At 50.6% G+C, this 27,166-nt stretch overlaps 1 protein-coding gene across 3 annotated transcripts in view; it reads left to right on the top strand.

The window, feature by feature from the left end:
- The window catches only part of LHPP (phospholysine phosphohistidine inorganic pyrophosphate phosphatase), a 153,976-nt gene that overhangs the window by 98,599 nt on the left and 28,211 nt on the right, over nt 1-27,166 (top strand). Inside the window, exon 7 of one of the 3 annotated variants that reach the window (XM_033179842.1) lies at nt 19,021-19,147. The exons of the other annotated variants lie outside the window; for them this stretch is intronic. Coding sequence (XP_033035733.1) covers nt 19,021-19,111 — 91 coding nt within the window. The 3' untranslated portion in view covers nt 19,112-19,147. Of the gene's footprint in view, nt 1-19,020; nt 19,148-27,166 lie in introns of those variants that run through there. 3 annotated transcript variants of the gene reach the window in all.

The following is a 27,166-nucleotide window of genomic DNA, read 5'->3' as shown; positions in this document are numbered from 1 at the left end:
CTGGAAAAATGCTTCTATCAGCAATTGCAAATACACTTGAAACAAATGAGAGAGTAGAAAGTCTCAGCAAAGAAAAGAGAAAATATGGGGCCAGGTATGGTGGCTCACACCTGTGATCCCAGCACTATGGGAGGCTGAGGTCGGTGGATCATTTGAGCCCAGGAGGTTGAGACCAGACCTGGGCAATACAGGGAGACCCTGTCTCTACAAAAATTTAAAAATTAGCTGAGCATGGTGGCGTACACCTGTAGTCTCAGCTACTTAGGAAGCTGAGGTGGGAGGATCACCTGAGCCTGAAAGGTCAAGGTTGTAGTGAGCTGAGATCGTGCCACTGCACTCCAGCCTGGCAACAGGGTGAGACCCTGTCTCAAACAAACAAACAAATAAATAGAAGATATAATGAAGAGCCAAATGAAAATTTTAGAACTGAAAAATACAGTAGCCAAAATAGAAAACTCCATGGGTGGGTTTGACAGCAGAATCCAGAGGACAGAGGAAAGAGTCTGTGAACTTGAAGGCAGGAAAATAGAGATGACCCAATCAGAACAGAGAAAAAATAGACTGAAAAGAATGAACAGACACGTCACCAAAGATGATATCCAAATAGCAAATAAGCACATAAAAAGATGTCATGAGTCACTAGGGTAACACAATTTAAAGCTACAATGAGGTATCACTACACACCTATCAGAATGGCTAAAATAGGCCATTTTGGAGGGCTAAGGTGGGTGGATCACTTGAGGCCAGGAGTTTGAGACCAGCCTGGCCAACATGACAAAACCCTGTCTCTACCAAATATACAAAAATTACCTAGGCATGATGGTGCCTACCTGTAATTCCAGCTACTTGGGAGGCTGAGGTGGGAAGACCACTTGAACCGGGGAGGCAGAGATTGTAGTGAGCCAAGATCATGCCACTGCACCCCAGCCTGGGCGACAAAGCAAGAAAGACTCCATCTCAAAAAAAAAAAAAAGAAAAAAAAAGAATGACTAAAATTTAAAAAACCAATGAGAACAGTGAGAATCTGAATCACTCAGACATTGCTGGTGAGAAGGTAAAATGGTACAAACACTCTGGTAAATAGCTTGGCAGTGTCTTAAAACTCTAAATATAAAACCGTCACATGACTCAGCCATGGTACTTCCGGGCAGTTATCAGAGAAGTGAAAAATCATAATTTACACAAAAACCTAGGCCGCACGCGGTGACTCATGCCTGTAATCCCAGCACTTTGGGAGGCCGAGGCGGGCGGATTACTAGGTCAGGAGATCGAGACCATCCTGGCTAACACGGTGAAACCCTATCTCTACTAAAAATACAAAAAATTAACCGGACATGGTGACAGGCATCTGTAGTCCCAGCTACTTGGGAGGCTAAGGCAGGAGAATGGCGTGAACCCAGGAGGCGGAGCTTGCAGTGAGCCGAGATCACGCCACTGCACTCCAGCCTGGGTGACAGAGCGAGACTCCGTCTCAAAAAAAAAAAAAAAAAACACCTGTACACAAATGTTCACTGCAGTTTTCTTGATAATAGCCCCAAACTAGAAGCAACGCAGGTGCCCTTCAGTGGGTGACGAGAGGACCTGCATCCATGCCATGGAATAGTACTCAGCAATAAAAAGAAGCAAATTCTCTCTTTTTTTTTTTTTTTTTGCATAAAATCCAGATCCTGCACAAAAAAGAAACAAACTGGATACCCACAATGACTTGGATAGACTCCCAGTGCAAAAAGCTTATCCCAAAAGGTTATGTACTTTCTGATTCCATGTATAGAACATTCTCAAAATGACAAAATTCGATCAAGCAAAACAGATACTGTTGGATGGGGCGGGGCCGGAGGGCAGTGGGTGTGGCTATAAAGAGCAGCCTGAGGGGTCCTGGTGGTGATGGAAAGCTGCTTTATTTCACTGTATCAATGTCAGTATGTTGACTTTGATATTGTTCTATAGTTTTGCAATATATTACTCTTGGGAGAAACTGAGTCACTTAGTGGCGTTCTTACAACTGCATGTGAATCTCCAATTATCCCCAAATTAAAAGTTTACTAAAACAACAATGGAACAAGAAAAAGAAAAGCCTTTGTACGTAGCAACCCAAAATGCGTATGGTAAGCGGCAGGAGCTGATGACAGGCGTTCTTGGTTCAGAGCAGTGACAACTCTGGGACAAGCATGCCGCTGGGAGAAAGAGACCAGGAGCTGCACACCCAGGCAGAGGCTTTTGCAGCTGGATGGTGGTAAGGAGTTGGAATGGATCGTCATTTACTTTGTATATTTAACACTTTTTTTTTTTTAAAGAGATGGAATGCTCTGTCACCCAGGCTGGAGTGCAGTGGTACGATCATGGCTCACTGCAACTTTGAACTCCTGGCCTCAAGCGATCCTCCCACCTCAGCCTCCTGAGTAGCTGGAACTACAGGTGCACATTGTAGCACCCAGCTGATTTTTTAAAAAATTTTTTCTTTTCTTCTTTTGAGACAGAGTCTCGCTCTGTTGCCGAGGCTGGAGTGCAGTGGCATGATCTTGGCTCACTGCAACCTCCACTTCCTAGGTTCAAGCAATTCTCCTGCTTCAGCCTCCCAAGTAGCTGGGACTACAGGCGCACACCACCATGCCCAGCTAATTTTTTGTAGTTTTAGTAGAGACAGTGTTTCACCGTGTTACCCAGGATAGTCTTAATCTCCTGACTTCATGATCCACCCACCTCGGCCTCCCAAAGTGCTGGGATTACAGGTGTGAGCCACCGCATCCGGCCAATTTTTAAATTTTTTATGGAGACGAGTCTCACTGTGGTGCCCAGGCTGGTCTTGAACTCCTGGACTCAAGTGATCCTTCCACTTCAGCCTCTCAAAGTGCTGGGATTACAGGTGTGCCCCACTGTTCCCAGCCTTGGATTGTCATTTAGCAGTCTGTCTATCTGTTGGAACATCAGTCTCCTACAGATGTGAACAGAGCCCCTGTTAGGCATGAGTACTCGGAGCACAAGCTCCTGGTTCCCAGTGGGAGACGGATGTGAAGGAGGCAGTCTCAGGGAAGGATGCTGAGTCTGGGCTGGGGACAGTGCACCGTGCTGTGGAATTACGGAGAGTTTTTCCTCATATCTCTGAGTTCCAATGTGTGGCATGGTCATATTACATTTTTATGATGGAAAAGTCATACCATATATTTAAATGAATTAACAGCAGTTACAATGACCTGGATGAGATTGGAGACTACTATTCTAAGTGAAGTAACTCAGGAACAGGCGAACCAAACATCGTATGTTCTCACTGATGTGTGGGAGCTAAGCTATGAGGACGGGACGCAAAGCCGTAAGAATGATACAATGGGCTGGGCGCGGTGGCTCAAGCCTGTAATCCCAGCACTTTGGGAGGCCGAGGCGGGCGGAACACGAGGTCAGGAGATCGAGACCATCCTGGCTAACATGGTGAAACCCCGTCTCTACTAAAAAGTACAAAAAACTAGCCGGGCGAGGTGGCGGGCGCCTGTAGTCCCAGCTACTCGGGAGGCTGAGGCAGGAGAATGGCGTGAACCCGGGAGGCGGAGCTTGCAGTGAGCTGAGATCTGGCCACTGCACTCCAGCTTGGGCGACAGAGCGAGACTCTGTCTCAAAAAAAAAAAAAAAAAAAAAAGAATGATACAATGGACTTTGGGTATTTGGGGGAAGAGTGGGAGGGAGCGAGGGATAAAAGACTACAAATGGGGTGCAGGGTATGTACTGCTCGGGTGATGGGTGCGGCAAAATCTCACAAATCACCGCTAAAGACCTTACTCATGTAACCAAACACCACCTGTACCCCAATAGCTTATAGAAAAATAAAAGTTATAGCATATATTTAAAAAGGAAACCACATAAGCGAAGTCAGGCTTCTCTGCTAGCCATTCCCAAGGAGCTAATAGGGTACACCGAGTTTCTAGAAAGTCACTTGACAGCAGCTGTGGGTTCTAGGGTCTGACTTGCTAGGGTAGAAGGAAACTGTTTCTGGCCACTTTGTGCTGGGGCTCTGCCCTGCGCTTCTCTGACACCTGCGTCCTCAGCTGGGCCAGACCCACCTGTTCTAGCCTGTCCTCCCACCAGGCAATAAACCAGGAGGCTGTGTCAATGCGGGAGCGAGGGGGAGGCTGTCACAGGAGCCCGTGTGTCCGTCCAGCAGTGGTGTCCTTGTCCAGCAGGCGCTCCGTGTGAGACTCCATGCATCTTTATGCACTCTGCTCTGATGTTTGCAAACACAATGCCCGGCAATAAGTGAGGCCCCCATGAGATACTCAAGGGGTTCCATTCGCCGAAGCTCCCCTCCCCACAGCAACCTGAGCTTCTGCGAAAGCTGAGAAACACGCGTGAGAAGGGCACTTCCTCTGCTTGGAAATCATTGTTTTGGTTGCAATAGGGGGTTTTGTTGGTTGGTCGTTTCTTGCTAGCTTGTTCTTGCAGAAGGAAGAGCTGGTCTCCTTTGCCATCCCTTACTGAGGGTCGAGAAATACAGACAGGTGTGTTCAGGCTCTCTGTGCAGGCCACAGTCCCCAAGAATTTACTTGTGAGCCTCTGTGGCACTTTATGTTGAGGATTAGGTTTAGTTTTGGGGGAGGATCCATGGAGCTGGGGTTCCAGATTTGATGTCTAATTTTAGAAAGGATACTATTTTTAAATCAATAGCTGTGCAGCCTAGGATATCAGTCTGACCCTGTGCCCTTCAGGGACACAATGGGGAAGACATCGTTCAGGACACAGCCTGACAAGGAAGGAATGCTATCCCACGCCCTGCGCCCCAGGCGGCCACTGTCGTCCAAGAATTTCCAGGTCTTTTCTGGTATCACTTCTTGGCACAGGCGGAAGAAGCCTCGTTCCCATCGTCCCAACATGCAGCTGGGGACCTGGAGAGCATTTTGGCCTCCCTGAAGGTCACAGGAAGGCAGGGGGAAGGCTGGCGAGGGTCCTGTGGATCCGCCCTGCTCCAGCCCAGCGTCAGGTTACAGCAGCGGGGCTGGGAGGGGAGGGGTGTCACTGCAGGAGTGAAGGAGAAATCGGGGGTTGACACCCTCAGAAACTGGAGAAGACCAAGGAAGCGGAGCGGAGAGTGCCCCCTGCAGTCCGAGAAGGGCCTTTGCCGAGATGGACCTGGAGCCCTCTCCCTGCCCCTGGGTGGCCCGCAGAGCCAGTCTTGGCCGCCTGGCAGTGTTTGTTGTGGGCAGTTGCCATGCCACTCCGGCGGCAGCAAGAGCAGGGACAGGTGTGGCAGAGCCCGGTGGTTCCAGCCCAGCCTGGCCTCCCAGCCACACCTTCTCCAGTTACTCGAAGCAGGCCAGGTCCTGGAGACCGGGTGTGTGGTTATGTGCTCTCCAGATTCTCGGTGCCTTCTCGATTGCAGGAGTCTGGTTAGCATCATGGGACCCCTGGGAGAGCCACTCTCAGGAGGCGTTGTCCTTCCCCCTGGGGGACACACTGCTTACTTGTCCCCTGGGAGCGCTGGGCAGGGAGACTGCAGGTGCCAGCCACTCCTGCAGGTTCTGCCCAGCCTCCTCTGGTGCCCCCTGCACTGTCACCAAGCCGTGGCCTCGAGCAACTTGTGGGTACCTGTGATTTAGGCCTTGGGGTGTTGGAGCCTGCTTGGACCAGCTGGCAGGAGTCAGTTATGACGTCTTTTGCCAACTGTGTTCTGTAGCTTGAAATTGGCCACAGTGGAAGTATTTACACCATGAAAGTTGGCAAATGCACAGATCAGGGTTCCCCCAGCCCCCACTGGAGAGCCAGTTACCAGCACACTTCTGCCTTTTGGGGTCTTTTGTGAGGGCTGATGGACGGAGCCCCAGCAGACACTTGGCCTGGCCACTGAGAGGCTGTGTAGTTGGAGGTCAGGGGCACCTGATACAGAGGGAGGAGGCCGAGAGTCTGAGGGGGCAGCCAGGCCTGGAGGGCCATTTGGGGTTCCATTGGATTTCCCTGCACTTTGTCCAGGGGCAGGAGCCTCCCTCCCAAGGTCAGGCCCCATTTCTAGCCGTGCTGGTCACACACCCCTGCGAGCAGGGGTGCTGAGGAGAAGTGGTCCCGCAGGAGCCCCACACCCACTCCCATCCAGCTGTCCTCCAGATGGCACCTCCAGGCACCGGGACCCCGCAGAGGCAGGCCCTGTTCAGCCTGCAGAGCTCCTGGTGGAGAGAGCGGGGTCCAAGTGACCTGAGGAGAGGGGTGCAGGCCAGCTGAGGGGCTCCCAGAACTCCAGGAGCTCAGAGATGGGCTCTCACCCTGCAGCCCATCCTTGGGATGTCCCAGCCCTTCGTCCAGACCTCTGCCATGATTGTGTCGGGACCTGTCCCTGCAGTGGACTGGACGCTCCAGGTGGGCAGTCCTTGCCGTGGTCACCTGTGTCCACAGGCCTGGGCAGAGCAAACTGATGAGCGTTTACCTAATCAGAGAGAAGACACAACCAGGGAGCGAGTGCACGCCCAGGCCAACCAGGGCTGTGGGCATCACATCCCACTCAGCTGCTGCCTGCCCTCCACATGCCCCTGGCTGCCCCTGTCAGCCTCAGCCCCCTCCACTCATGAGTGGGAATAAATAAGAGAGCAGAAAACATAAGTGAGGTTCTTGGCTGACCGCCCAGCTCATAGCAATGCTTAATTGATAGTAACCGGCGTTATGAGTGAAGACGTCCTTTGTGGGCTGTTGGAGTTCTTAATATCCCCGAGTAACCACACGGCAATGCTCTGGCTTGACAAGGGACAGCACTGCTGGTCAGCAGCCCAGCCAGCCTAAGCGGCTACTTGTGTTCCCAGCTGTGGCTTGTGATCTGTGGTTGACCGAGCTGTTACTCTCCTCGGTTAGACACGCATGTGCACACACGCACACTCACGTACTTACACATGTGCACGTGCACAAGCAAACACACAGACATGCACATGTGTGCACACACTGTACACACGTGCACACACATGAGTGCACAGACACGGAGGCGCACTGTGATCTGCTCTAATGCATGGTCTTAATCGCTATATAATGTTCCATGGTTCTTTTTTATTTCTTTCCTTTTTAAGACGGAGTCTTGCTGTTGCCAGGCTGGAGTGCAGTAACGCGATCTCGGCTCACTGCAACCTCCGCCTTCTGGGTTCAAGCGATTCTCCTGCCTCAGTCTACTTAGTAGGTGCCATCTGGAGGACAGCTGGATGGGAGTGGGTGTGGGGCTCCTGCGGGACCACTTCTCCTCAGCACCCCTGCTCGCAGGGGTGTGTGACCAGCACGGCTAGAAATGGGGCCTGACCTTGGGAGGGAGGCTCCTGCCCCTGACAAAGTGCAGGGAAATCCAATGGAACCCCAAACGGCCCTCCAGGCCTGGCTGCCCCCTCAGACTCTCGGCCTCCTCCCTCTGTATCAGGTGCCCCCGACCTCCAACTACACAGCCTCTCAGTGGCCAGGCCAAGTGTCTGCTGGGGCTCCGTCCATCAGCCCTCACAAAAGACCCCAAAAGGCAGAAGTGTGCTGGTAACTGGCTCTCCAGTGGGGGCTAGAGAACCCTGATCTGTGCATTTGCCAACTTTCATGGTGTAAATACTTCCACTGTGGCCAGTTTCAAGCTACAGAACACAGTTGGCAAAAGACGTCATAACTGACTCCTGCCAGCTGGTCCAAGCAGGCTCCAACACCCCAAGGCCTAAATCACAGGTACCCACAAGTTGCTCGAGGCCACGGCTTGGTGACAGTGCAGAGGGCACCAGAGGAGGCTGGGCAGAACCTGCAGGAGTGGCTGGCACCTGCAGTCTCCCTGCCCAGCGCTCCCAGGGGACAAGTAAGCAGTGTGTCCCCCAGGGGAAAGGACAACGCGATGAGGAGCCTTTCGAGTCCGGTTGCTTTTGCTCAGCTCTGTGCTTGTGAGATCCCTCCGCGCTGCTGTGGCACGTGTAGCCTCTTCCCGCTCCCTGGCGAGTCGTGTTCTGCCATTTCTCTGTATACCGATAGCAGCTTACAGTGCCGGACCGCGGCTTACAGTGCCGGACCGTGAAATGGGGTCTGGAATGTTCTCATACAGGTCCCGTGGGGCCATGGGCGTGTGCTGGCACTGGGATTCTGTGTCTGACGCTCTCCATCCTAGACCCGTGAGAGGAGACTGTTGTGCCCAGGGCACTGAGGAGGAGGCCAGCTTTGGAGTCGCCACCCTCACCTCGCCTTTACATACCTCACTTCATTTAATTTTTAAACAACAGTCCTGCTGCCGGTGGCTTTTTCTGTGTTCTTTAGAAGTGAAAGCAGGTGCCTGGGGACACCGGGAGGCCCCCCTAGGTTTGTCTGTAAGAGCTTGTGCTGGAGACCGGCATGTTCGGTTCCCCCCACGGCTCCCAGCGCCCTGCCACAGCTTCCAGCAGTCAAGACAGGGGCTTGGAGTGGCCAGCGCAGGACCTGCTGGTAATGGGGTGAGGGGTAAGCCTTGTTTCCAAGGCAGATCTGTGCCCTGGGGTCTTGTCCCCTCCACATGCACACTGCCTGGCTGGGCTCATTCCTGCGGGCAAGGCCCGGGATCAGGAATGGCTGGCTTTCTTCTGCCCAGAGGGAGCTGCTTATGGCTTGACGTGGCCCTGAGACTGTGAGACAGGCCACTGGGAAGCCCAGGCTTTTGCAAAAGTGGGGATTTTTTTTCTCTCCCTAGTTTTGGATCAGGTTTTTGAGGTTGTGCAAATGTAGGAATGAGGCCTTTCACCCCGTTAGTTGTCTGTCGGGCTGTGTGGCACAGTGGCCCCTCGGGACAGCTTACAGAGCAGCTGCCTCTTGCATGCATTGCTGCAGGGCCTGCTGTCTCTGCTGTCCTGGGCCGAGCGTGAGTTCTGTCGCAGAAAGTCTGAGGGCAGAGCTGGGAGGGCAGCGTTTCCAAAGCAAATGGAAAAGGCAAACGGGAACGTGGCGGGCAGGGCGGGCAGGGCAGCCTGGACACACACCCTTTGTCCCATGCAACTCATTCATTGTTGAGTGGCTTGCTGCACTTTGTGGCCCTGAACCAGGGCTGGGGAATCTCGGGGACATGTGTGTCCACAGAGCACACAGCCTGGAGGGGAGACAGGCACCTGCCACCTCCACCATCACAGATGCTGTGAAGGCTGTGAAGGGAAACAGACCTGGAAGGCGGCAGAGCTGAGATGGGGTTGATGAGTGTCGCTGGTCACAAGCAAGGTGTGTCGTTCTTTCTTCTACATGTTTATCGAGGTATAACACCCAGGAAAGGACATCAAGTGTACAGTTTGAATTTTTGCACACACGTACACCCATGTAACCCCCACACAGATCAAGGTGTGGAACATTCCAGCACCCGGAAGTTTCCCCGTACCCCTTCCCAGTCAGATCCCCCAACTCCAGGTCACTCCTGCCCTGACTCGCAGTGTAGAGCTCACCGGCCACTTCCTCTTTTGCTCACAGCAGGTAGGAGGGCCTTTTACCGGGAAAAACTGTGACTATTTAGGTTTAAAATGTATTGGTAACAGGCAGATCTGGCCAGTCCCTCCCAGGCTTCAATCTCTTTGGTGGCTTCCAGGATTAATCTTAGGAGGGACTGGAGGAAAAGCCCCTCTCTGTCCCCATGGCATCCATGGTGACTATCACAGCCCTCCTCTGGGCTCTCACTGCTACCACTGGACTCACTGTCTCCGCCTACCCTGTGCACAGCTCCTTAATTTGGGTCCCTCTGGTTTAGCTCAGTGCAGCCAGAATTCACCCAGTGCCTAGGGGAGTTGGGCACTGGGCTGGCCCAGGGGCCTCTGGGATGAAGGGGACAGTCGTTGGGCTGGGGTTATCCCCAAATCAGACGTGCAACCCTACGAGCAGCCAGGTTTTTAATTTTGTAATTGAGATATTCACATGCCATACAATTCCTCTTCAAATACACAATTGAGTGGTCTTTAGGTTTTTAATATATTCACAGTGCTGTGCAACTATCATCTCTAATTCCAGAACATTCTGTCACTCCAAAGAGAAACCCTGTACCCATTAGCAGTGACTTCCCACTCCCCACACCCCCAGCCCCCAGCAGCCTCCAGCCACTTTCAATCTCTGTGGATTCACCTGCTCTGCGCATTTCATATAAATGGAATCAGACGATACGTGGCCTTTTGTGTCTGGCTGCATTCACTTTGCTTAATGTCTTGACCGTTCCTCTGTTCTGGTGTGTGTGAGAGTTTCACTTCTTTTTGTGGCTGAGTACTATTCCACTGTGTGGACAGGCCACATTTTGTGGCTCTGTTATCAGCTGATGGACATCTGGGTTGCTTCCTGATATCGTCTGGCTGCATCCCCACACAAATCTCATCTTGAATTCCCACGGGTTGTGGGAGGTCATTGAATCATGGGGACAGGTCTTTCCCGTGCTGTTCTGTTCTGGTAATAGTGAATTAGTCTCACAAGATCTGATGGTTTTAAAAAGGGGAGTTTCCCTGCACAAGCTCTCTTCTCTTTCTTGTCTGCCGCCATGTGAGACCTGCCTTTCACCTTCTGCCATGATGCTGAGGCATCCCCAGCCACATGGAACTGTGAGTCCATTAAACCTCTTGCTTTTGTCAACTGCCCAGTCTCTCTGGTATGTCTTTATCAGCAGCATAAAAACGGACTAACACACTTCCACTTTTTGGCTGTTGGCAATAGTGGTGCTATGAACACTAAAGTACAGGTTTTTGTGTGGACATGTTTCCAGTTGTCTTGGATATATACCTAGTTGTAGAATTCCTGGCTCATGTGGTAATTCATGTTTAACTTTTTGAGGAACGAGTGGCCATTTTTAAAGACATACGAATATGTAAGGAAGAAAGTAAATTTATTAACTTCCATTCAAGAAATTTACCTACCAAACAACATGCTGAATGGGAACCTTTAGGGGCTTGGCTGAATGGCCCCGCACAAGGCGTCTGGGATGCACTGCCTGAAAGCTGTGGACCCTGTGCCTGGGAGGAGGACCAGTGAAAGGCAGAGCCCCCCCATGTTTCAGACGGAAAGGTTAAGTAATAGGACTCTGGTAATGCAGTCCGGTTCATTTATGAGATCATGGGCCTCTTATACTACAGATGTTTTTGTGTTTTTTGCTGAGTCTTTTGCTCCTTAACCACGTTCCCTGGGTGGCCACCCTGCCAGCTGGCCCTCAGGACGCATCGTCAGCCAGAGACACAGGCCTTTGCTGTGGCCTCACATGCCAGCAGAGGGAGACAGGAAACATGGCAGTGGATGAGGAAGTTGGGTTGTCTGTAAGAGGATGAGAAGGGCTGTCATTAAACAGGTGGGTTCAGGTGGGTCTCATTGAACCGTGAGATTTGAACCAAGACCTGGGGGAGTGAGTGAGGGGTTGGGGAAGGGAGATTAATGCGAGTTCTGCGGAAGGAATATTCCAGGTGAGGAAACAGCCACTGCAAAGCCCCTCGGGTGTTGGAGAAAGACACTCAGGTGGATGGAGGGGTGGAGAAAGCATTGGGCAGGGAGAGGCCTGCCGAAGGCTTTGCTTCTCTTCTGCCAGGCTGGCCATCACGGGCCTTGCACAGAGGACAGCAATGACCTGCCTTCAGGTTTCAAAAGGTCCCTCTGGCCGCTGTTTGAGAGAAGGTCATAGTGGGATGAGGGCAGAGCAGGGGGACTGCTCAGGAGGCTTTCGCAGTACCCCACGGAGTGGTGGCGGTCACTGGCACCCAGTAGTGTACACGCTGCAAAGAAAATACTCTGTTCAGGAGGCCGGGCGCGGTGGCTCACGCCTGTAATCCCAGCACTTTGGGAGGCCGAGGTGGGTGGATCACTTGAGGTCAGGAATTCGAGACCAGCCTGGCCAATATGGTGAAACCCTGTCAATACTAAAAATACAAAAATTAGCTGGGCGTAGTGGTGGGGGCCTGTAATCCCAGCTACTCGGGAGGCTGAGGCAGGAGAATCGCCTGAACCCAGGAGGCGGAGGTTGCAGTGAGCCAGATCGTGCCATTATACTCCAGCCTGGGTGACAGAGCAAGACTCCATCTCAAAAAAAAAAAAAAAAAAAGAAGGAAGGAAGGAAGGAGAGAGGGAGGGAGGGAGGAAGGAAGGAGAACATGCTCTGTTCGCATAAAAAAGAAATGCAGACGTTTGACCACAGGTGTCATCTCGTCGCTGCACTCGGCAGAAGTCATTGCTGCTGCTCCCGTCTGGCTCAGTCCTGTTGTTGGTCCCTGTTGTGTGTAGAAACACATACTCTGTACTTTGCCGGGATCGTAGCAGAATATCAGCTCCACCAATCGTGGTTCCCCAATGGCGACACCCACGCACTCAGGGCGTGTGTCCATGAGCGTGGAGTTGCCTTGCGCTCACCTACGTGGTGTGTGTAACGCAGCTGTGCCATTGTGTGTCTCACAATTCCCAGATTGGTCAACGTTGTTGCTTCTAGTTTTTTGCAACTTAAGCAGTGTCACAGTGCATATTCTTATATAAACGTGTGTGTGTTTTAAAAATAAGCCTATTTTGGAATAATTTCATATGTACCGGAAAGTTATGGAGTTAGCATGTCTTCATCCACTCTTCATCCAGTTTCCTCCATGAACACCTCACACATCCATGGTACATTTGTCACAACCAAGAAATTGACATTGGTACCCACACTATTCATGGACACCAGACTTTATTTGGATTTTTTTCTTTTTGGGATGGGGTCTCACTCTGTCCCCCAGGCTGGAGTGCAGTGCCACAGATCATAGCTCACTAGTCTCCACCTCAAGTGATCCTCCTGCTTCAGCCTCCCAAGTAGCTGGGACTACAGGTGCACACCCCCATGCCCAGCTCAATTTTTGTTTTTTGTAGAGACAGGGTCTCACTGTTTTGCTCAGGCTGGTCTTGAACTCCTGACCTCAAAGGATCCTCCTACTTAGGCCTCCCAAAGTGCTGGGATTACAGGCGTGAACCACTATGTCCAGTCTTTATTTGGATTTTACTACAAACATACGCTTCTGTATACTTGTGTGACTATTTGTTTAAGGTGCAGTCCCTGAAGTGGGATTGCCCTGCCTGATCCTTGCTGCCACATCGTCATCCCACAGGGGACAGGGCCCCACTGTCCCCCATCACTGAGCAATGTGCCCAGGCGAGACCATGGACTTGGGCCCCCTAGGCCAGCCCAGTCTCTTTGTAGCCGAGAAAAGTGAGGCTTAGCTGTCGGGGGCTGTGGGGGGATGCAGCTTGCCACGCCTGACACCCAGATGCTGATTTTGTTTACATGAGACTCAGGTCCGAGTTCATGTCTGAGACCTGGGAATCAAAAAGCCGCCCCTGCAGCCTCCAGGGACACGGCTCCCCTGGAGCCACCGTGCTGCCCCGCAGTTGTCGCCCATGGAGGCTGTAGGAGCGCCTGGCATGGCACAGGGGACGCAAAGCCCCGGCGCTGGCTCCTCCCAACGCCCCTGTGAGTTCTGCCTCCCATAGACCACGTGTGTCATCTGCGTGCACATGTGTGAAACCCGAAAGACAAGCAGATGAGACCCGCCTGCCAAAATATTTGCTGCCGCGCAGAACAGTAAGTCGTTTTTGACATATGGATCTCAGCGCGCAGCCACAGCAAACAGGCAGCGCGGCGCTGAGGGGCACAGGTTTGCTGGGGGATGTGAGCCGGGAGCGTCGCCAGCAGCAGGCTCACCCCCTTGCGAGGGCACGCACGGATTTGCTTGCCACTGAGAGCAGGGCCCCGAGGGGGGTCCTCGGCATAGTCCCCTCAAGTCCCTAGAACTTCACAGGCAGAGAGCCTGGCTCGAGAGTGGGCGGGAGCTCCGTCCGGCTTTGATCTGCAGGTGGTGGTGTGTGCAGAAGCCGTGGGTACGGGGATTACAGAGCTTCAGACCTGGAGCTGCTCCCGGGGCCGACCCGAACCCAGCACCTGTGCTGACCCAAGGGTCAACCAAAGTCCTGAGTTTGGCTGCGCCGAGGGAGGGGAGTGGTCACATCGCACAGGGCGTCTGGAATGGCTGGAGGAGGCAGTGTCTGATTTGGACCCTGTAGGGCCAGAGAGGGGATTTGTAGGGACAGAGCAGGAGGGAGTGGAGTTGAGGCTGGGGGAGGGCATGGTTGGAGGTCCAGAGGTGGGAGAGGGGCTGCCATCCTGAAGCACACCCCTCCTGGTCTTCCTGCAGCCCCCATCCCTTCCTGATCTTCCATGTCATGGGCTCCAGTGGGGCTTGGCTGGGGCCCACAATGTCCTTCTCCACTCTCTCCCCAGGGGACCCAGCTGAGTTGTGGCCTTAAACCCAGCCAGATGATGCTTCTCCAGCCTCTGCCTCCGGCCAGGCCCTCCCCTGAGCTCAGGAGCTGCCATCAGTAGCTGTGCGACCTCCCCCTTGCCATCATGAACTATCTCAAACTTGGCAGCTTCAAAACAGGGCCCTCTGGGAGTTTAAGCAGAAACAGAGTATTTATGCATCATCTTAAAGTAATTCCCCCGACCCCCAAATATTTAGCAATTACAAAGGGCAAAATAGGGAGTTTACGGTGAAGAATCCTGGTAGACACAGCCTTGGCCAGGTGATCAAGGTTTGTGTCACCAATCATGAAGCGGCATGTGCTCCTGGTGTGCTGAGACAGGCAGCTCACCTCCTGCGGGTGCCCTTCCCCCAACACACCACTCAGCCTAACCATGGGGAGCATCAGACAAAACCAAGCTGTCCGCATCTCCAAGGACAGGCACACTGGGGGTTAGGGTTTCAGCGGGGATGAGGGTGAAGTTTACTCCCTAATTTGCCCTTTACTTGGAGAAGCCTTCGCCAGCTGCCTGAGGCAGAAGCACCCGGTTCTCTCTCTGCAGGACCCCTGCTTTGTTCTTCCTGGGATGCGTCAGCCCCTGATTTTCCGTGACAGTCCCCTGAGCCCACGTCCTACCACCTCTCCTGGGGGCGGGAGTTACAGGGTTTCTTGACTCCTACCTCAGCCCTGGGTCCAAGCTCTGAGCAGAGACCTCTGTCTGCGTCTGCAGGACTGGCAGGCCCTTGCGTCTGTCTCTGCCCCCGTCCTGCCCCCGTTTGTCCACTCCTGCACCAGCTTCCCTGAACCCACCACCACTGCGTCACCTGGTCGGGTCTGTGTCCCCTGCACTCTCACCACCTCAAACGTGCATCCTGGTCCCCCACACCCTGGCCCCCAAAGGCATTGTGCATGTGGATGAGTGAGTGAAGGAAAGGCTGGCATGTTGGGTGTGGGAGCTCACAGGGGCGTGAGGTGCCTGGACAGCAGAGAGCCAGGGCTGGGTGAGGACCTGGGTGCCAGGTGGGGGGTCCGGGCAGCCTGGTGACCCCCTGAAAGGTTCACACCCCTTGGGGTCTGCTGTGATACATACTAATCTGTGCTTCTTGAGAAACGTATGAGCTCAAAGAAATGGGGGTTCCCATTGGATTGGTCGTTTCTGCATTGTCTGGAGCTCTTAGACCTGGTTTCTTAACCGCTGTGTTCACTGAACACCCCGGGTTTGATGATCAGCTGCTGAGGGCGACGTCACGTGAGATTGTAATCGTACTGCCTGATGAAGTGCTCACACATGTTAACAACCACCTGGCAGGCAGGAGTGAGAATACAGCTTTCCCAGAAACATGTTCAAAGAAAAACCCATTAGCAACCCGGCAGAACAGACAGCACTAGTGTGGGGTGTGAGGCAGCAAGTGGGGGCGCTGGGGCGGCAGCAGGGCCAGACCCCACTCCAGGGGTTGCCCCCAGGACCCCTTTGTGGTACCCCCATACCCCACCCCCAGATTCCTTTACATGAGCTGCCCCCAGACCCCCTCATATCCATCCTGCCTCCAGAACCCCTATATCTTGCTCCCACCCCCTACCATATGCTTCTCCCAGACCCCCCTCCATGGCCTCCCCACAGATCCCCCTTTGCTGCCCCCCATATCTTACCCCCAGACCCCCCCATATCTTGCCCCCAGACCCTCCTCCATGGCTTGCCTCCAGGCTGTCTGGTAATGTGGGATACAGAGGTCTCCTCACTGCACACACAAAACTCCTTCCCTGAGCAAGGGATAAGCAGAGGTGAGGGCGGGGGAACTGGGGGACTGGGGTGGGGGGAGTTCTTTAGGGCAGGAGTTACCTGCCCTGTAGATGGGGAGACCACATTAGTGTTTGTGCAAAGCCCTGCCCTCGTGCACCTGTCCTTCCATAGCCCACGATACCCCATCCAGCCCAGGCCCTGGGTAGGCTGCTAAGCACCCAACCACAGCCAGGCCTCCATGTGCCACTGTCAAGGGGACTTGGCCAGCCATGATCCTGCACACACAGGTACATTGCTCCACCCACCCAACAGCCAGGACCCAGAAATAAAGCAGGCCCTGTCATTTGCATTTTGAGGATAAGGAAACTGAATAATAGAGTCTACTGAGCGCATACTCAGTCTTTCCAGACGCTAGTGAGTAGGTACCATTGTCATCCCCATTTCAGAGCTAGGAGAGCAGAGGCCAGACAGGTTCTGTAGCCTGCCCAGGCGGGTCCGTGCTGGACCAGGAGAAGAGCCAGGCGGGCTGATGGGTCCCGAGCTCGTGCTCCTGACCGTCAGGCTGTGTGTCCTGATGGCCAAGGCCAGGGTGGTTCTGCCAAGCCCAGCCAGCCCAAGACTGGACCATCCCCAGAGTCCACTCCAGCCTCCTGGGCACAGGGGTCACCTCCCACCCCTACCCACCCATTCAGCCTTTTCCCATCTAACCTTTTCTTTAAAGCAAGACATCCCTTGGAATGAGCCCACCCTGAGATTTTATGGATCCAAAGAAAAAACTTAATTAGCTTCATAAACTGTCACTTGAGACTCTCCAGGGGACACACCTCCAGCTTTCAGGTTCCCCAGGGAGTCTGAGGCTCTGAGGCGGGTGCACAGCCAGGTCCCTCTTCACCCAGCACCAGGTGACCTGAGAGGCCTGGCCCTGCCTTCCTCATTTTGAAATGTCATCCTGTGGTCACCTCTCCTTCCCTGATGTGAAAGCAGTGACCAGCTCTGCCCCATCCTACGCATGTATGCACACACATACACGCACACGTGTGTATACGTGCACACACATGTAAATACACATGCACATACCTTCACCTCCCTATCCCTCCCCAGGGGAAGGCCTTCCTCGGGGCCGCCCCTCCTCCACTCTGGCAGCATTGGGACTTGAGTCTTGTGGCCCCATCACAACTGTGCTTAGCTACTCCAACTCCTCGTGTGACCTCTCGGACCCCAGGCTCTGAGCTACCTGAGCCTGAGGTGAGGTGGGGCCACACTGGTCCCCGCCTCCGTGCAGCACACGCAGCCCCATCCTGGGAGTGCCACCCAGTTTCCCTCTAACTGTGCTTTCTAGGGACTGAGAGGACCTCTTCCTCTGTGCCAAGTGTGGTGCCAGAGTGGCCCCAGCTGAGAACCTGGCTGGGACCAAGCTCCAGGAGAGTGGTCCGGCACACACCTGAGTCGCTCTTCCTTCCATAGACACATTTGGAGTTCCCACTGCCTTCCTAGGCCCCACCAGACGCTGTCACCTCCAGGAAGCCTTCACAGATTCCTCCCTGCTGATAGCCTCGACCTGGTTCCCAGGGCATTTGCAAGGGAGTAGAATAAATACCAAGTTCGTGCAGGGGCTGCTGGCTGTGTGCTGAGCACGCACCCCGTGACCACCTCAGGGGCAGCTCTGCAAGTCCCCACCTGGCAGGTGAGCCACAGGGCCACAGGCATGGCTGGGGGTCCTCTGCAGAGCCTAATGTGTCACTGGCCCTCGTGTCCTTCTCCAATCTGCTCATTCATTCATTCATTCATTTATTCAGCAGGGGTTCTCGAGCGCCTCTGAGGGGGAGCGTCTGCTGTAAAGGACTGGTGGGATGCAGACGGTTACCACTGGTGTGATGGGCTCTGATCAGGAGGCACAGGGTATTGGGGAGCTCAGATGGTGACATCTCACCCTGCCTTGGCAGATGTGGGGAGGGAGAGGGGTCAGGAAGGACATAACTGTGTTACACGTGTAGCAGGCGCTGTGGCGGCAGAGCCAAGGGATCAAAGGCACAGTTGCTGGATGCAGGGCTCACACCGTGCCATACATCAGAAGCTGGCAGGGGCTGAGCAGCATCTTTGCCCTCCCCCTTGCACCCTCACCACCCAGTGCAGCCCAGCACCTCGGGGGCATGGGCCAGTGCCTGGCACATTTTGTCCTGGCTGTGGAAAACTCTTCACAGCCCTGAGTGCTGCAGCTTTAGCTTTGGCCCCACCCATCTCAGGCTGCTTGGAGGCCTGAGGCCTCTCTGGAGGGCCAGAAGGGATTCCCAGTGGCAGGATAGCATGGACAGGGGGATCTGCTGTGTGAGCCTAGGAAATGCTGGCTGCTTGAGGCTGGCACACTCCCCTGAGGCTGTTCCAGGCACAATCACTGGGTCTCCTCGTTGAAGTGGCTTTAAGTCAGGTCTTCCTGGTAACCAGCAAGCAGATACATGTTGCAATGGGCTGAGAACGGGTGTGTATCTCATATTCCCCAGAGGAGCTTAATGACAGCCCCTCTTTAAGGAACATCTCCTGGGCCCAGCGTTCTGAGCACCCTCTGAGCAGGCAGCCCGCCACCGGGGCACTGGCCAGTCTGAGTCAGTCCTGCCTGGGAGGCAGTCAACTCTGGGGAAGGCAGAAGAATCACAGCACTGAGCGTCGTCCAGTTTCCCCTCAACTACATTGGCAGACACGGCGCCAACAGGGGAAAACTCACATAGCACCTATTCATTCTGAGGCCTGGCCGGCCTCTGGAAATCAGCATTTCAGTGTTGTCCAGGAAGGAGGCCAGAACTGTGCTGTAGCATTTCAATGTATGGCTGTCCCACATTTTATATTCCAGTCCTGTTGATGGACACGTAGGCCATTTCCAGTTTTTTTCATGATCATAGATCACACTACCGTGAACAGCTCTGGACGTGTCTCCTTGTGCAAATATGGTGCTAGGTGTTTTTCAGAGCATTTTTCTCCAAACTTGCCAGCTAATATGTTCACCTTGGGGAGCTTGTTAAATATACATATTTCCAGATCTGCTCTGGTGGGTCTGATATTTGGAGCCAGGAATCTTTTCTTTCTTTTAACAGATACTTAAGTGATTCCTGTGGTCCAGGAAGTTTTGCAAGCCCTGATGCGGAAGAGCTCACTGGAGCAAACGTGCATGTTCTGTTTTACTAATTAGATACACTACTGATGACTCCAAAGTGGACGTGCCATTTCTGTCCCCTCCAGCAGTAGGAAAGAATCCCATTATCCCACATCCTGGCCAATTCTTGGTATTGTGAGATTTTTTTAAACTTCTTCTCTGAAGACTGTGATGGTATTTTGTTGTAATATAATCCACATTTTCTGTATTATTACTGTGCTTGAGCACTTCTTCAAATGTTTGACGACCTTGACCATTGAAACTTCCTTTTTGTGAATTACCTATTCATATCCTTTATAGCTTCACTGTGGAATGCTTGTTACTGATTTGTAGCCATTCTTTATACATTTCACTCCCACTCCTTTGTCAGTTATGTGTGATGCATACATCTGCTCCCAGTCTGTGGTTTGTCTTTCCACTTTGTTTATGGCCTCTTGTTGGGACACAGTTTTAAATTAAAATGTAATCAGATGTATTAATCATGTTGTTGTAGTTTGTGCATTTTCTATCTTGTCTACGAAATTCATCCCTCTCCTTGTTATACTTAGAAAGAAAGATATTTTACATTCTCCTTCAGGAATTCTAAAGATTTGCTTTGCACATTCAGGTTCCAAATCTACTTGAATTTGACTTGTGTATATGGTGTGAGGTAGGGATTTGATTTTATTTTCTACATGGATAACAGTTGTTCCATTATCACTTTTGAATAGTCCACCCTTTCTCTCACTGACTTGTAATGCCACCTCTGTCATATGTCAGCTTTTCATATTTGCTTTATCAGTTCCTGTTAAATGTGTTTTTAAAACTTTATTGAGGCCGGGTGTGGTGGCTCAAGCCTATAATCCCAGCACTTTGGGAGGCCGAGATGGGCAGATCACGAGGTCAGGAGATCGAGACCATCCTGGCTAACACGATGAAACCCCGTCTCTACTAAAAAAATACAAAAAACTAGCCGGGCGAGGTGGCAAGTAGCCGGGCAAGGTGGCGAGCGCCTGTAGTCCCAGCTACTCCGGAGGCTGAGGCAGGAGAATGGCGTAAGCCCGGGAGGCGGAGCTTGCAGTGAGCTGAGATCCGGCCACTGCACTCTAGCCCGGGAGACAGAGCGAGACTCCGTCTCAAAAAAAAAAAGAGAAAACTTTATTGAGACATAATTCACCTATGATACAATTTACTCATCTAAAGTGTATAATTAATGTTTTTATTATATTCATACAGCATTGCCATCAGTCAATTTTATAACATTTCCTTTTTCTTTTTTGTTTTTTTGTTTTTTTTTGAGAGATGGAGTCTTGCTCTTGTCACTGAGGCTGGAGTACCATGGCACCATCTTGGCTCACTGCAACCTGTGCCTCCTGGGTTTAAGTGATTCTCCTGCCTTACTCTCCCAATTAGCTGGGATTACAGGTGCCTGCCACCACACCCGGCTAATTTTTGTATTCTTAGTAGAGATGGGGTTTCACCATGTTGACCAGGCTGGTCTTGAACTCCTGATCTCAGGATCCACCTGCCTTGGCCTCCCAAAGTGCTGGGATTACAGATGTGAGCCACTACACCCGGCTATTTTCATTACCCCCAAATAAACCTTGTACCCTTTAGTTACCTCCTCATCTCCACAGCCCTAAGCAATCACTTATCTGCTTTCTGCCTCTGTGGGTTTCCCTATTCTGAACATTTTTTATGAATAGAATTATATAGTATGTGGCCTTTTCTGTCTGTCTTCTTTTATTCTGCATGTTTTCAAGGTTCATCCATGTTGTAGCATGTATCAGGACTTCATTTCTTTTTATGGCTGAATAATACTCCACTCTATGGATGGACCAGTTATTATTCATTCCTGTGTTGGTGTATATTTGGGTTGTTTCTGCCTTTGGCTCTTGTGAGTAATGCTGCTATAAGGATTCATGGGCAAGTTTTGTGTGGACATAGGTCTTCATTTCTCTTGGATATATGCCTAAGGAGTGGAATTGCTTGGTCACGTGGTATCTATTTTTAATACTTGAGGAACTGCCAGACTATTCAAAAGCAGCTGCACCATTTTACACCATTTTACATTCCCACCAGTAGTGTATGATGGCTGATTTATCCATGTCCTTACCAACGCTTCTTATCCGACTGTTTAATTCTAGCCATTCTAGTGGCTGGTGAAGTACTATCTCATTCAGATTTTGGTTTGCAGTTCCCTACAATGATGACTAGTGATGTCAGGCATCTTTTCTTGTACTTATTAGCCATCTGTATATCTTCCTTGGAGAAATGTCTATTCAGATTCTTTGCACATTTTAATTTATATATATATTTTTAAAGTCAGGATCTCTGTCACCCAGGCTGAAGTGCAGTGGCACAGTCACAGCTCACTGCAATCTTGAACTCCTGGGCTCAAACCATCCTTCTGCCTCAGTCTCTCAAGTAGCTAGGACTACAGCTATGTACCACCATTCCTGGTGAATTTTTATTTTTATTTTTGTAGAGATGGGATCTTGCTATGTTGTTCAAGCTGGTCTCAAACTCTTAGCCTCAAGCAACCATCCTGGCTAGTAGGAACCCCAATCCTCAAAGTATTGGGATTACAGGTGTGAGCCACCACATCTAGCCTCCTTTGCACATTTTAAAAGTGGATTAGTTGCCTTTTTATCATTGAGTTGTAAGAGTTATTTGCGTATTCTGGATATAAGGCCTTTATCAAATATACAATTTACAGATACAGTTGACCCTTGAATAACATGGGGGTTAAGGGTGCTTGTTTCCTATGCAGTAGAAAATCCGTATATAACCTTTGACTTCCCCAAAATTTAACTACAAATAGCCTGCTGTTGACCAGAAGATTTGCTGAAAACATAAACAGTTAGTTAACACATATTTTGTATTTGCATTATACCCTATATTCTTACAATAAAGGAAGCCAGAGAAAAGAAAATTTAAGAAAAGCATAAGGGGCTGGGTGTGGTGGCTCACACCTGTAATCCCAGCACTTTAGGAGGCCGAGGCAGGTGGATCGCTTGAGCTCAGGAGCTCAAGATCAGCCTGGGCAACATGGTGAAACCTTGTCTCTATTTAAAAAAAGAAAATATAAGGCTGGGCGCGGTGGCTCAAGCCTGTAATCCCAGCACTTTGGGAGGCCAAGACGGGTGGATCACGAGGTCAGCAGATCGAGACCATCCTGGCTAACATGGTGAAACCCCGTCTCTACTAAAAAATACAAAAAACTAGCCGGGTGAGGTGGCGGGCGCCTGTAGTCCCAGCTACTCGGGAGGCTGAGGCAGGAGAATGGCGTAAACCCGGGAGGCGGAGCTTGCAGTGAGCTGTTGCCTGGGCAACAGAGCGAGACTCCCTCTCAAAAAAAAAAAGAAATAAGAAAATATATTTACTGTTCATGAAGCAGAAGTGAATTATCATGAAGGTCTTTATCTTCATTGCCTTCACACTGAGTAGGATGTGAGTAGGCTGAGGAGGTGGAGGAAGAGGAGGGTTGGTCTTGCTGTTTCAGGGTAGCAGAGGTGAAAGAAAAACTGCATGTAAGTGGGCCCATGCAGTTCAAACATGCAGTTAAGGGTCAACTGTATTTTCTCACATTTTGTGGGTTGTCTGTTCATTTTCTTGATGTTGCTTTTTAAAGCACAGAAGTTTTTAAAGTTTTGATGAAGTTCATTTTATCTTTTCTTTTGTTGCTTATGGTTTTGATGGCATATCTGAGAATCCTTTGATAAATCTGAAGCCATGAAGATTTACCCCTGTGTTTTCTCCTAAGAATTGTGTATTTTTAGCTGTAACAGATAGGTTTTTGATACATTGTTAATTCACTTTTGCATATGGTGTGAGGTAAGGGTACAACTTCTGTTCTTTTGCATGTGGCTATCCAGTTTTCCCAGCAGCATTTGTTGAAGGCTATTCTTTCCCCTTTGAATGGTTATGGAACACTTGTCAAAAATCAGTTGACCATTGTAGTAGGCTGTTCTTGCACTGCTATAAAGAAATGGCCTGGGTAATTTATAAGAAAAGAAACTTAATTGGCTTATAGTTCTGTAGGTTGCACAGGACATACAGCAGCATCTGCTTCTGGGAGGCCTCAGGAAGCTTCCAATCATAGTGGAAGGCAAAGCAGGAGTAGGCATCTCACATGGTGAAAATGGGAGCAAGGGTGGTGGGCGTGCCATATACTTTTAAATGACCAGATCTCATGATAACTCACTCACTATTGCAAATATGGCACCAAGCCCTGATATATCTGCCCCATGACCCAAACACCTCCCACCATGCCCCACCTCCAGCATGGAGGATTACAATTCAACATGAGATTTGGGTAGGGACAAATATTCAAACTAAATCAACCATATACACAAAGTTTTATTTCTAGACTTTCAGTTCTATTCCGTTGATCACTGACATGATTACTGTTGCTTTGTAGTAAGTTTTGAAATTAGGAAGTATGAATCTTCCTACTTTGTACTTCTTTTTCTAGATTGTTATGGCTCCTCTGGGTCTTTTATAATTCCATATGAATTTTAGATTCAACTTGTCAATTTCAACAAAGAAGTCAAATGGAATTCTGAAGGGGATTGTATCACATCCGTAGCTCAATTTGGAGAGTATCTTAGTCCATTTGTCCTGATATAACAAAATACCTGAAACTGGGTAATCTATAAATAAGAGAAATTTATCTTGAGCAACATAGGGAGACCCCATCTCCAAAAAAAAAAAAAATTAGGCATGGTGGCACGCACCTGTAGTCCCAGCTACTCAGAAGGCTGAGGTGGGAGAATCACTTGAGCCCAGGAGGTCAAGGCAGCAGTGAGCCATGATCCACTATTGCATTCCAGCCTGGGCAACAGAGCGAGACTCTGTCTCAAAAAAAAAAAAAAAAAAAAAAAAAAGAGAGAGAGAGAGAAAGAACAGCAGTTTATTTCCTCAGAGTTCTGGAGCTGGGAATTCCAAGATCACGGCACCAGTAGGCTGGTGTCTGGTGAGGGCTACTCTCTGCTTTCAAGATGGTGCCTCTCGGTTTGTCCTCACGTGGCGAAGGAGGGAAAGGAGAAACAGGGACGAACAGTGTTCATAGCAGCTCTTTTATTTATGAATTGCTAATCCCATTCGTGAGAGCAGAGCCCTCCTGACTGAATCACCTCCCAAAGGCCCCACTTCTAAATACTATCACGTTGCTGGTTTAGTTTCAACACATGAATCCTGGGGGATGTTCAGACTGTAGCAGGGAGCATTGCCATCTTAACAATAGTAAGTCTTTTGCTCCAGGAACATGGGATGTTTTTCTATTTATTTAGATCTTCTTTTTTTTTTTTTTTTTTTTTTTTTGAGACGGAGTCTCGCTCTGTCGCCCAGGCTGGAGTGCAGTGGCCGGATCTCAGCTCACTGCAAGCTCCGCCTCCCGGGTTTAAGCCATTCTCCTGCCTCAGCCTCCCGAGTAGCTGGGACTACAGGCGCCCGCCACCTCGCCCGGCTAGTTTTTTTTTTGTATTTTTTAGTAGAGACGGGGTTTCACCATGTTAGCCAGGAGGGTCTCGATCTCCTGACCTCGTGATCCGCCTGTCTCGGCCTCCCAAAGTGCTGGGATTACAGGCTTGAGCCACCGCGCCCGGCCTATTTAGATCTTCTTTAATTTCTTTAAACAAGTGTCATTAATCCAAAAATCTGAAATCTGGTGTGCTCCAAAACCCGGAACTTTCTGAACACTAACATGACAGCAACGGTGGAAAATTCCACCCCTGTCCTCATGTGATGGGTCGCAGTCAAAACGCAATCAAACCTTGTTTCACGCACAAAATTATTTAAAATTTTGTATAATTACCCTCAGGCTATGTGTCTAAGCATATATGAAACACAAATAAATTTTATGTTTAGACTTGGGTCCCATCCGCAAGACAATCTCATGTATATGCAAATATTCCAGAATCAAAAAATATATATAGAAATAAATTTGAAACGCTTTTGGTCCCATGCATTTTGGATAAGGGATTCTTTACTTGTATTTTATAGTGTTCACAATATAAACTATAATATAATACAAACAATATAAGCTTAAATATAAAATTTGCCCTTCTTTTGTCAAATTTACTACTGAGTATTTTATTCTTTTTGAGCTACTATAAATGGGGCTGCATTCCTGTTAGTTTTTTTCTTTCTTTCTTTTTTAAGAAATGGAGACTTAGGCCGGGAGCGGTGGCTCACACCTGTAATCCCAGCACTTTGGGAGGCTGAGGCGGGCAGATTGCCTGAGCTCAGGAGTTTGAGACCAGCCTGGGCAACACAGTGAAACCCCGTCTCTACTAAAATACAAAAAATTAGCCAGGCGTGGCGGCACGCACCTGTAGTCCAAGCTACTTGGGAGGCTGAGGCAGGAGAATTGTTTGAACCCGGGAGGTGGAGGTTGCAGTGAGCTGAGATCATCCCACTGCACTCCAACCTAGGCAACAGAGTGAGACTCTTATCTCCAAAAAAAAAAGAAAATATATGGAGCCTTGCTGTGTTGCTCAGGCTGACCTCAAACTCCTGGGCTCAAGTAATCCTTCTGCCTCAGCCTCCTGAGCAGCAGGGACTATAGGAGTATGCCACTGTGCCTGGCTAGATGTGTGTGTTTTCTTTTTTTTTGGAGATAGAATCTTGCTCTGTCCAGGCTGGAATGCAGTGACACAATCTTGGCTCACTGTAACCTCTGCCGCCTGGGTTTAAGTGATTCTCCTGCCTCAGCCTCCCGAGTAGCTGGGACTATAGCTGTGTGCCACCACACTCAGCTCATTTTTATATTTTTAGTAGAGGCGGGGTTTTGCTGTGTTGGTCAGGCTGGTCTCAAACTCCTGACCTCAAGTGATCTGCCTGCCTTGGCCTCCCAAAGTGCTGGGATTACAGACGTGAGCCACTGCGCCCGGCCTAGATGTGTTTTTAAAACAACATTGTGTAGTAAATTGTTCTTAGGCTGGTTCACGGCTAATGTGCTGAAGGTCCCAGGCAGTGAAGCAGGTGAGTCCTGAAGGACCGTGCCCCTCCCACACCCACCCTAGCAGCTGTTCCACGTTGTAGATGGGTCCCTGTGTCCCTGCATTGTCACCTTCCTGTCTAAATGAGAGGCGGGGAGAAGGAGGGGTGAAGACCAGTGAGCTTAGTCACCTTGAGGAGTGGGGCCGGTGCAGAGAAAGATGTGAACTGCTCCCCTAGTCCTCTTCTGTCTGGGGTGGGGAGGGGGAAATAGCCCTGCCCTGACATGTGATCCAGCACGGACTGTGGTCAGTTGCAAATACGAGGGGGCAGGCCCCTGCCCTGAAGGATCTCCCAGACTTGTGGGGAAGACACAAACTCAGCACAGAATGGAAAGGGGCCTGGGGACATAGTGCTATGCCGGGCTTGGAGTTTGCTTCATGAAGGGACAGCCAGTAGTGTCTGTGCAGGTCCAGGGAGGCCCCCCAGGGGAGGTGAGATTTGAGCTGAGGCTTGAAAGAAAGGTGGACGGAGAGGAGACAACTTTCCAGGGCAGGAAGTGGCCTGCACAGAGGCCCCGAGGCGGGAAGGACCACAGCTCTCCTGTGGACCTCCTCTTAGTACTATCAATTTTAATTACTCAAAAAATTATATAATTAAAGGTTTGCTCATTTAAACAGACCTTCCCTGGATTAAGAGTAATTAGGTTTTATTGTCATTATCTTGGAAATTGCCTTGCCATGAACCTGTAAACACCGACTTATTTATGTATATGTGCAGAGAAATCATCTCATGGATTTTCTTTTCAACTGAGATGACCTTGGGTGATTATCAAGGTCAAGTGGTGCCCATTAAAGGTAACAAACAACCCTTCAGGCTGGTGTGGGGGAGCCCTAATTTGCAGTGCTTGCCACTTTCTTTTTTTTTTTTTTTATCTTTTTTGAGACAGAGTTTCACTCTTGTCACCCAGGCTGGAGCGCAGTGGCATGATCTTCACTCACTGCAAAACCTCCGCCTCCCAGGTTCAAGCGATTCTCCTGCCTCAGCCTCCCGAATAGCTGGGATTACAGGCACCCACCACCATGCCAGGCTAATTATTTTTGTATTTTTAGTAGAGATGAGGTTTTGCCATGTTGGCCAGCCTGGTCTTGAACTCCTGGCCTGAA

This window comes from Trachypithecus francoisi, unplaced genomic scaffold (genome assembly GCF_009764315.1).
Source record: "Trachypithecus francoisi isolate TF-2019V2 unplaced genomic scaffold, Tfra_2.0 Contig01579, whole genome shotgun sequence".
Taxonomy (NCBI): Eukaryota; Metazoa; Chordata; class Mammalia; order Primates; family Cercopithecidae; genus Trachypithecus; species Trachypithecus francoisi.
The sequence above is the reverse complement of the archived record's forward strand: the minus strand, read 5'-3'. Positions and strand labels throughout refer to the sequence as shown.